At 39.9% G+C, this 11,265-nt stretch overlaps 1 protein-coding gene across 1 annotated transcript in view; it reads left to right on the forward strand.

Moving 5' to 3' along the window:
• MEP1B (meprin A subunit beta) overlaps positions 1–4,196 on the forward strand; it is a 117,903-nt gene extending 113,707 nt beyond the window's left edge. Inside the window, exon 11 of the mRNA XM_007945672.1 lies at positions 3,926–4,196. Within this exon, the coding sequence (XP_007943863.1) occupies positions 3,926–4,196 (271 nt within the window). The remainder of the gene's footprint in view (positions 1–3,925) is intronic.
• Positions 4,197–11,265: the final 7,069 nt, after the last annotated feature.

Here is an 11,265-nt window from a genome sequence, read left to right on the forward strand (position 1 = left end):
AAAAAAAAAAAAAAAAAAAGATGGCATTGGCTTCAGTGATAGCAGTTTGCTTTCTTAAATGTTTTCAGCCTTCCACAGGGATAAACTGAAAAAACCCCAATGCCACTGAGTCAATTCTGACTCATAGAGACCCCTGTTGGGTCTGGCCTATTGGGTATCCAAAGCTGTAAATCTTTATGGAAGCAGATTGTGCCATCTTTCTTTTCTTCTGTGGAGTGGCTGGTGGGTTTGAACCACCAACCTTTTGCTCAGCAGCCAAATGCCTTAACTACTACACCACCAGAGCTTCATTCCATAGGGATAAGTAGGATGCATATGCAGAACTGGCATAATTCTACATTCTTCATATTGACGACATGCCAAAAGCCAGGGCCTTCATCTGTAGGACAAAGGCAACAAGGAAACATGAAACCAGCAAGCACACCATTAAACAATGTGGAGAACAGTGGTTTTGTGAACTGTGGGCCACTCTCAAGACAATGACATTTCTCTGTGATTCTTATTCATGAATCACTGAAATGTAATTAAAACAGGTTCATATGGTTACATGAAAGCTTTAGCAGGCATTTATACTGTTTCAAGATGGCAGCCTGAACCATGAAAACGGAATTCTTGGCAGTTTGCTGGATTTTATACAAATCAGTCATCTCCTTAAACTGAATTGAAAAGTCTTCCTTTAATTTGTCAAAATTTGCACTACACAGGGTAGGAACGAGCATAGAAAATGAAGTGTAAACATTTACGCAAAAATTGAATTTGGACAACAATTCCCTTTTTCTCAGTTGGGATTTATCTTTTCTGAGTACTTCCTTCCTAGATCAATTAGGTAGGTTCATGGTTTGATGTTTAAGGTGAAGAAGGAAGTCTGCAGAAATGTGCTTTCCCAATCCTAAGGTGAACGACAGCTTTAGTGTAATGTTCGATAGCTTTTGTTTCAGGTTGAGGGTTTTGTTATTCAAAACCAACCAAAGGAATGGAAAAAGAAGTACATTTTTTTTTTTTTTTTCCTTTCTTACTCATGAGCTTGTGATTTGTACTATTCATTTTCAAAATTGCACAGACTCAGAACCAAGAAATAGCCCAGCATCAGATGGGTCAATTTTGCACGGTGAAAATCCATCACGGAGCCATTCAGTGCTACTTGCTCTCCTCCTCAGTGGACTTCTGGCTTGAAAAAAAACTGTACAGTGCCCTATTTTCAAATTCCTTATCTTTCTCAAGCAACTTCTTGCTGTTTATTTTTTTTCACAACCTCAGGATTTTAATGCCTTTGGTTGAGGAAAATGGAAAAGTGACATGGGAAGATACCAAAAAAACCAAACCCACTGCCATCGGATCATGCCAACTCCCACTGGGTTTCCAAGGCTGTAAATCTTTATGGAAGTAGATTGCCTCATCTTCCTCCTGTGGAGCAGCTGGTGGGTTTGAACCACAGACCTTGTGATTAGCACCTAGCAGCCAACTACCTTACCCACTCTGTCACCAGAGCTCCTTAACGGGAGGAAGGAGATCTTCGATAGGGCTGGACCTAAAACGTTATTCTGTTCTAACCTTTGACTTGCCATTGTACCGCAGCCGAGAAGTGACTAGAATAATCGCTGTGCAGTCACTGTTGCTAACTGCTGTTGAGCTGGCCTCACACTCGTGGCAACAGGATGAACAATGGAATGAAATGCCGCTGTGTCCTGGGCGCCCTCATGATTGCTTGCAGATAAAATATTGTGATCCATAGAGTTTTCACGGGCTGATTTTCAGAAGTAGATCACCAGGCCTTTCTTCTTAGTCTACTTTAGTTTGGAAGAACCTCCTAAAACCTTCTCAGCATCATGGCAGCATGCAAACCATTACTGACAGACAGGTGGTGGTTGGCACGAGGTGCATCGCCAGTAATCAAACCTGGTTCTTCCGAATGAGAATTCTATTACTGAGCCATCTCTCCTCCCACTGCATTAACCATCTACTCTTGAGTCAGTTCTGACTCTGGATGACCCCACGTATGTGCCAGGGTACAACTGTGTTCTACAGGGTTTTCAATGGTGAGTTTTTAGAGTAGCTTTCCAGGCTTTTTCTCCAAGCTGCCTCTGAGTGAGCTTAAACCTCCAATCTTTTGCTTAGCAGCCAGGTGGGTTAATCTTTTTCACCATTCAGGGACTCAAGTAGTCATTAAAACTAAAAAACCAAACTCACTGCCATCGAGTCGATTCCGACTCATAGCGACCCCCACTGGGTTTCTGAGGCTGTAAATCTTTATGGAAGTAGATAGCCTCATCCTCCTTCGGCAGAGCAGCTGGTGGGTTTGAACTGCTGACCTTCTGCTTAGCAGCCAAATGCCGCCACCATGTGGCCATGTTCAGTACTACAGCTTCTCTACCTGGGCTCACAAGTTTGTAAACTTTTTCTAAGAGCTATCGCGGATTCCATAGGATGAAAGATGTCTGCACCATGTGTGAAACTTTTCCATATCTTCATCTTACACCTGTATTATTTAGTATCTCCATGGAATCATAACCCTTTTGACCAAAACCAGGAGACATGGTCAGAGCCTCTGTTGATAAACGGGAGAAGTTTCTATTGATTTTCACATCAGTTCATCATTGCCTCCTACCTTTTAGCTTTAGAAAAAAGAGGTCAGAGGACCCAAGGAAGGCACTGTATGCACTAACAAAACATTTAAAGTTATTTTTAAAAGTTAAAAGTCAAACAAATTTGGAGACAGTACTGTAGTGGGATGAGTATGCAATCGGAATCAGTTTTTATTCTAGCCTTGATTCTGTTTCCAACCCATATGTGACCTGGAGGGGTCATTTACACTCTGTGAGTTTATTCCTGTAAAGTGAACAGGTTGGAACAGATCATTCTAAGGTTCCGTCTGGCTCTACACCTGATCTGCCCATGGATGGCATTTGATATTGTGGTGCAATGAATTCCTTTTATATGCTCTTTCTAGCCATGGTCTTATAACTCTTATGAAATGATTGGGTGGGACGATGCAAATAAAAAGGGTAAAACTCTTGCTGGGATATGCAAATAAGGGGCCTGTGGCACACCAAGGGGATTGATCAGCTTTGCCATTCCAGTAGGTTGACCAGGACTTCACTACTATCAAAAAAGAAGGGCTGGCAAGAAGTGGGGCATGTCCTTTGGACTCAGGGTCCTGTGCTAAGAACCTCCTAGACCTAGGAGCTGGAGAGCTGACAAACTGGGGAGCTGTAACACTGGTCGTGGTCGTGGCACGAGACGGCAGCAGTGCCTGGTGGCAGGGGCTGAGAATAAGCTGTCTTGATTGAAAACCTGTATCTTGAGTTGTTCCTGTTACTTCCAAGTTGATCTTGATCCCAAGTTGTAACCTCTGACTTCCCTAGTAAACCCCATAATTAATGTATATGGTCTGTGAGTTCTGTGTGGCACTGCAGTGAATTATCAAATGTAGTAGAGAAATACAATGTGCCATGGGAGGGAGGGCTTGCATCTGAATTGGTAAGAAGGTATGATCTATATTTTCCTGTGACCTCATAGGAATAAGCCTATGATCTTCATTATTCTTTTCCCTCCTTCTGAAGTTAGACGAGGAGGTCTGACATGGCCCTTTTACACTATGCCCTGCACAACGCCTCCTGGCCAGTTGTATCTCTGAGCAGATAACTCACTTTCTTGTCTTTACTCATCACTGTCTCTGGCCTTAACATCACTCTTAGCTCAAGTCATTCAATCACATATTTCACCTTTCAAGTGCCTATGATTTTTGGAGCCAATATCTGAGTCAATATATGGGAAACATTGGTCTTTTTAGCTCATTTTACATCCGTTAAAAAATTGAAATCATTGGTTTAATTTAAAGTGTAAAAAGAACGGTTTTTAATTGGCAAGTGATACAAACTCAACATAGGATCTCTAAATAAGTTCACATCTTTGTCTCTCTTAAAAGTTTGCTCAGATATTTTATGATGAATGAAAGTTTCATTGATGCCATTCATTTGACATTAGATGTGGCCGTAATGCCTTACAGAAGTGAAAACTTGTCACCAAAACTGGTGGCCATCAGGACAATGATGGCATTCATTGTCCGACAGAACGTCAAGTGGTATCAACTTTTGAAGATACAACTGAAGATGCAGCCCTTGACATCAAGGAACCCAGTTTTGAAAGAGACAGATATGCACTGCTATGTACTTCTCTATGTCAGCACAGAGGAGTGAAATCTAATCAGTTTGAGGGCGATACTTGGTAAATCCTGAAGGGTGTGTATTAGTTAGCAAAGAGGGTCTGAAACGGAAGGGCAACATCTTGGAGAAAAATTCATTTCAGCCAAGTAAGTTTATTCAGTACTTATTATTTTCAATGATTTGGACTTCTCTAACCTCAGGTATGTAGTAAATGGAGAATAGTTGTTTTCTCTTGTTGTGTGTTGTCAAGTCAATTTTCAACTCTTGAAGACCCCATGCAAAAGAGAACTGCCCTGTTGCTTTTCTAGGCTGCAACCTTTACAAAGCAGATCACAGGTCTTTCTCCCAGGTGCCCAGTGTTAACCACTGTGCCATCAGGCCTCCTTTATTTGGTTCTAATTCAACTTATTTCTAAGCTCAAATTTACTTTGCAATATTCAATTTGGGAAGTCCAATGTCCTAGTAGGAGCTCTGGTAGCATAGTGGCTAAAGCACTTGACTGCTAACCAGAAGGCTGGCGGTTCAAACCCACTAGCCACTCCTCGGAAGGAAGGTTGGGCAATCCTACTTCCGTAGCGATACTGCCTCGGAAACCCAAGGAGGGGTCGCTATGGGTCGGGTCCGACTCGACGGCACATAACAACAACAACAACAACAATGTCCTAGTGTGTTTCTAAGTACTACTAGGAGGACCTAGTGAGTAGACCCGTGGATGCAGAGCTGACTAACCCATGTTAATTGTATACGTTCTCCCGGTGCACATCCTTGAAACCCAGGAAAGTGACCGTGAGTGGATTTAGTCACAGGTTTTCTGTGAAATGGGGGCTGGGGGCTGGGCAGTGGGAGGTTTAAATATAAGAAGAATGAAGGATTTGGGGATCCTTTTAGTTTAGTAAAATAAGATGAGAAGATTAAGGACATAAAATGTTGGGAAGCTATTTCACACTACTCCAAGTACAATAAAGGCTCTCTTAACTGACCCCTACTTGCCATTCTCCAACTTCTCTGTACAGTTACTGGTGGATGCTGCAGCATGGTGAATGCTCCTGACTTTTCTCCAGTGCCCCCAACACTTCTCTCAGTTTACAATAGCTGCAATTACATAAATTAAACTGCACATAAGCCAAGGAGATAGGAATTTGTACGATTTTCCTCTTCCCCAGGTGAACATGTACACTTACTGTTTTATACCTCACTAGTTCATCTATAAGGAGCTCTGCTAGCACAGCACCTAAGGCAACTGACTGCTAAACAGAAGGTTGGTGGTTCAAAACCACCAGCCACCCTGTGGAAGCAAGACTGGACAATCTACTTCTGTAAAGATTTACCACCTCGGAAACCCAATGGGGTTGCTGAGTCGGAATCCACTTGATGACAGTTTTTTTTTTTTTTATTGTGATTTGGGTGAAAATTTACAGAGCAAATTCACTTTCCATACAGCAGTTCACATACACTTTGTCTCATGACATTGACCACAGTTTACCACAATGCAACACTTCCCCTCCCACTTCCTCCCCATAGTTACCTCTTCCCAGTGTCCATCCCTCCATGCACTCCTGCCCCCTGAGCTGTCTCCAGCCCTTCTTTCTCCCATGATTGTTCTCTCCAAGGAGTGTATCTACCTCAGGTAAATGTTCAATTCATATGCCTGTCTTTTGTTTGGCTGGAAGCCACAGGTGTGGGTTCAATTCCAGACCTGAAGGGCAACCAGGGGCCACAGTCTCAATGGTTCCATTAGGCTCTATCAGACCAGCAAACCTCGTACCCCCTTTTATTTTTCCAAATGATTTTGAGTCTCATTCCACATTGTTCTCCCTCTCTATCCAGGATCTCTTACGTAGATCCCCGAGTGGTTGACAGTGGTAGCCAGGCACCATCTAGTTCTTCTGGTCTCATAGTCATATAGGCTGCGGATCGCATGGTGTACAGTCACTAGGACTAATTCTTCCCATGAATCTTTGATTTTCTTCACTCTTCCTTGCTCTGGATGAGGAGAGACCCATCATTGCATCTAGATGGCTGCTTGCAAGCTTTTAAGATTCCAGTCGCTACTCACCAAAGTAGAAGGTGGAATAATGTTTTGTGTAGTATGTTATGCCAACTGAGCTTGATGTCAGTGGGTTTTTTTGTTTGTTTAGTTCACCTATGTCTGTCTGTTCCTCTAAGACCACACAGGTACTATTTTCTTTTCAAATCCCATCAGGTAACTTGTTACCAGCTTCTGCTACGTACAATAGCCACAGTCTGAAATTCTTATTAATACAGAATGGGCTTTTAATATGAAGAATTCTTTCAGACAAGTTCCATACACAGCCATGGTATCTTTTTAAGCATTTTAAAAATACATTAAATACTTAAAAGAAATAGTATTTTTTAAAGATGTTGATGGCAGATGGGGAAAAATGCTCCTAAAAAACCAAGCTTTAGGTCTGAATTACTAAGAAACAATTGCAAGATGAGTAATTTTAAAAATCTCTTTATTTATAGACATTTCAGAACCATTTAAATCAATAGACAATGATTTTTTTTTAGACATATATACTGTGTTTATCTTGAGGTACAAATTGGGCCCCTAAGATAATGCTCTGGAAAGTAATACAATTGTTAACTGGTTGTTAACAACCCAAGTTTTCCAAGCAAAGAAAACTGTGAAGATGGTTACAAAATTCTTTGAAAAGAATACACTATTCCCACTTAAGGAAAACTCCCCAGTTTTTCATTAATTGAGTTTATTTTTTTAGGCTAGTAGCTTAAACAATATTTCAAATGGAACTTATTATGAAAACAGGAGAACAAATTTATAGCTAAGACATTATCTGAGCCCTACTACCTATCATGAGATTGTAAACAAAGGAAATTCACAATCTGGTAAGCTCTATTACAAAATTCATAGCCTAAAAGTTAGAGCAGCAAAATTACAGAAGAGACTTGTATATAATTTTAACTGAAATCACGTTTACCCCTTGTTCCAGGCTTTTACAATGAGACAAATTTTCAAACACCAAGTTTCGAAGACTAAATGATGTGATTTTATGAGAGGTGGCCATAAAAATCCTACAATATCACAATTCTGCAGTATTAAAGTCCTACTTTCTACCATTTACTCTGGACAGCTTACTTCTTGTGTCCTAACAGCCTGGTGCCTCTACATTTCTAGGTAAATAGTGGAAGTGGTCTCATGGCCACACTGTTCTGAATACCTCGTGTATCAGTTGCAGATTTAACATTTCTGGTAGACTGAGATTGAAATTTTCTTTGAAGAGTTTACCAGGCTTCTTTGGAGGAGTGTTTTGTTTTCCAAAATGTTCATCTTATACTAGTTAGGCATGATTATTAGTGGCTTTTTAATACAAACTATTTGGAAGGTCAAGGACCCTCCACATGCTCATCCCCCAAACTTCCTGAGGAGTTGTTTCATGGATGTACTATGGGTCTGGCATGTAAGCAGGTGTTCATGCATGTATCTGAGAACAGTCAGAGTCCATTGTCATGCTTCCCAAAAGACTGTTGTTTCATCCTACATGAGACAAGAATAAATATTACCATAGTTAGCCAAATGGGCAGTTTGCCGAGGCTTCATAAACGCGAATGGTATCTGTGGGGCCGAAAGGGCATAAGTGTAAATTTCACAGTTCATAAAGTTGAGCAGCTCAACTTTAAAGAAGAGAGAACTTAGAAGCATTTACAAGATTCTGAGAAGGAACCGATCTGTGAGTGTTTGAGTTCTTCCTCTCAACACGGTCACGCTCACGTTTTAGATTTTAGCTTCTGGGCTTGGTTTATTGCTGATTGCTCTCTTTTTGATGAGGGCTGGGACAATTTCAGTCATCAGTTTAAGAATCTCAAAAAGGCTTCTGTTTAGAGACAAGCACTGTGGTTGCTACATGGACTGCAGGAACCTGTCAGGAGAAGATGGGCCATCTTGAGCTGGTTGGTTAGAAAAGGTGCAGCTATGGGGATATCTGAATTCACTTTCCACTGAAAAACGAAAGCTTTGAGAGGGAAGGGCTGTCTCCTTCATACTTCCTCTCTACATCTGTCATGATTCTCTCGGGGGTGTGAGGGTCTTGTCTAGTCAGGTCTTGCCACCTTCTCCAGACAGGTTTTCAGCTCAGGAGTGGTCTACTGCGATGATATTTAGTTGTAGCTTTACAGATAACAGAATACATTTATTAAAATGAAAAAATATTCCAAGTCAACAAAAGGAAAAATTAACCAGTGGGAGACAAGGCTGCTTTCTGCCTCAAATATATTTCAAGCTTTAATGGTCTGGTGGTATTTATTTTACACTTTCTTTGAGAGGCTGTCATTTCTCCTAGTTTTGGATTCTTTAAAGACAAGACACACTTAACTCCTTACATCCAACTGCCCAGATGATTTCATCTCTCTCATACATTCACGATAGCAGGAACTGTGATTTCAAATACAAATAATATGTGCTCCAAGAGGGTAAGAGCTGTCTTTTTCAGCCTTGTAGAATCAGCACCAGCATAGTGCCTAGCACAAAAAAGCTGCTCAATATGTTCAATGAATCAGTGAAATGAATGTACGAATGGAAGGTTGTGGTCCCTGCCCTCAAGGACTCACCATATTGGCAATCAATACAAGACCAAAACAAAAAACAAAAAACAAAAAAAACACAACTATTTTGTATAAAGTTTTGCAAAAGGAAAAAAAAAGGGGGGGGGGATAAAAAGAGATGATTGTCTATGAGGACAACATTCTTGGTAAAGCAAACCCAGCTTTGTTCCTCCTCCAGAATTCGAGAGTTGTGTCTAAGTGCCAAGTGTTTTAAAACTAATTCAGCAAGTTTGACAAGGAAAACGCCCATTTTTTCAATTGCATCTCATGTTTTCATTTTAAAGGAAAGTTCGGAGACATTAGCTTGTTAAGGGAGTTCCCCTTCCTACAAAAGAATGCTTACTAAACATTAAAGTAATTGAGGGGTCTCACGGCATGTGATGTAGTACTGGAAACTTCACAGATGTGTTGTCTACTGTGGAAGGGGTGCTCTAGTGTGACAAATTTTAGAGTATTGTTTTTACCTATTTATATTATGGGAGACATTTAGGAGAAAAAATAAAAGCTCCCCTTTCACCCTCCCCCCCCCTTTTTTTAATTAAAAGAATATCTAACAGGGAAAAGGAGTCCCTGGATGGTGTAAATTAACACACAAAGCTGCTAAGTGAAAGGTTGGGGGTTTGAGTCCACTCAGAGGTGCCTTGTAAAACAGTCCTAGGGATCAATTCTGAAATATCAGCCATTGAAAACACCACAGAGCACAGTTCTAATCTGACACACATGGATTCACCAATGAGTTGGGACTGACTCAATGACAACTGTTTTTTTATTTAAGATGGAAAATGAGAATCACTATCAATTCACCATAACTGTAACCATGAGATCGATTGAAATTTAATGCCAAGAAATAAAGTTATATTGCACAGAACAAAAACAAGAGCTGCAAAATTAGACTGGTGTGTAGATGTGTATTTAGAAAGATCAAAATATCTTGTCTTTATTTATTTATTTTTTTTTGTGAGCAGAAAGAGCAGGTAATAGAACATAAGCTAATCCTGCAAGTTACACTGACAAGATACTGGCTGACTGGCCCAGCACCGAGGCTGCAGCTTGATCACAGACTGCCTGTACGTCCAGAGTTTGGGGCAGACCATGGTGGAGGTAGGGCTGTGTGGATGGCATCTTGCTCAAACTTAAACTTGTCCAAGATTTATATTCCTTCGAAAAGAATGAGGACAATGCTGATTTGTTTTGGAATATTTAATCACATGTAGTAGAAACTGTCAGACTAACATCCTGAAATTTTTGGAATAAAATTGGAAGAGAGGAAAAAAGTTTGGGCAATAGAAAGTACTCTTACTGATATTTTTCTAATTATTCAACAGATGTAGCACACGTAATAATAGGCGATGGCATTTTTGACTTTTGAGCTCTCCTAAAGCATGAAACATGCTGAGAACAGTTAACATGCTCTAAGAAATTGTCCTTAGACTTCTGTCAGACTTCAGGTCAGTTAAGACCCTCAGACCAGAGAAGAATTATCATCTGGCAGAAACTGTCATTTCCCCAGATACCGACATGGAAGTATTATATGTAAAAACCAGTCCTATAATGGGCTTAAAGGCAAATTTAATCCTTCAATACAGACACTCTAGCGATTTGTTCCAAGTCTTCGGTTGTGAGCCTAATGAGATTCAACTTCGAATGACAGGGTTCTGAGAATCTTTGGAATCATTCTGTCCCCTATTCTAAGAGAGTCCACTTTTTCAGCCCTAAAACCTCAATAGATCTTTGAAAGTGAACAGATATGATCTAAAACGTGACCCAGAATGACATTTTAGAACATGTGCAGGTGTATTATGTATATATATATATATATATATATATATATATATATATATATATATATGTATATATATATTTTTTTCTGCTCAATTAAATTAGCAGCAGTTATAGATAAATTACTGTGGGCATGATTTGTATAGTTTCTAAGGACACCACATATCCTCCATTAACAGATGACTTTTGCAATATGTCTTTGATAAAAGATTTTCCCACCAAGCATATAACATTAAAGTGTCATTTCATATTACTAACATTTTCAGGCACAAGAGTTAAACAATTAGCAATAAGCAATCGAAACGACAGAGCACAGAATATAGATAATTGTCTGAAGTCAACCCTTTCTCCAAAGAAGGGAATTATTGTTCAAAAGTGTTTTTTTTTTTTTAAAGATTTTTATGTCTTTCAGCTTTGGCTATTTTGTAATAAATATCATACCTTCTCACATAAACCTATTTGGGTTAAGAATGAATTCTTGGAACATGCCTTTTTCCTTTTAGCAGCTGTTGAGTGTTGAGTGATGTACAAGGCACACCTCTATGTGTTCTGTACAGCATTTTTATTGATGTACAAAATAGCCTGTTCACCATTCAAAAAACGTAATCTGCATAGTAAGAGTGTCCCTTATCCCTATTTACAGAGAAGGTTTTTAGTGCAAAAACATGAAATTATGTCCCAGCCTTCCCCTTCTAGCACACAAAATGATCAGTTTTGTTCCATGCTAGCTGGGGTTATTTGG

Source organism: Orycteropus afer, unplaced genomic scaffold, assembly GCF_000298275.1.
Source record: "Orycteropus afer afer isolate SDZICR_OR568_19922 unplaced genomic scaffold, OryAfe1.0 scaffold00141, whole genome shotgun sequence".
NCBI classification, from domain to species: Eukaryota; Metazoa; Chordata; class Mammalia; order Tubulidentata; family Orycteropodidae; genus Orycteropus; species Orycteropus afer.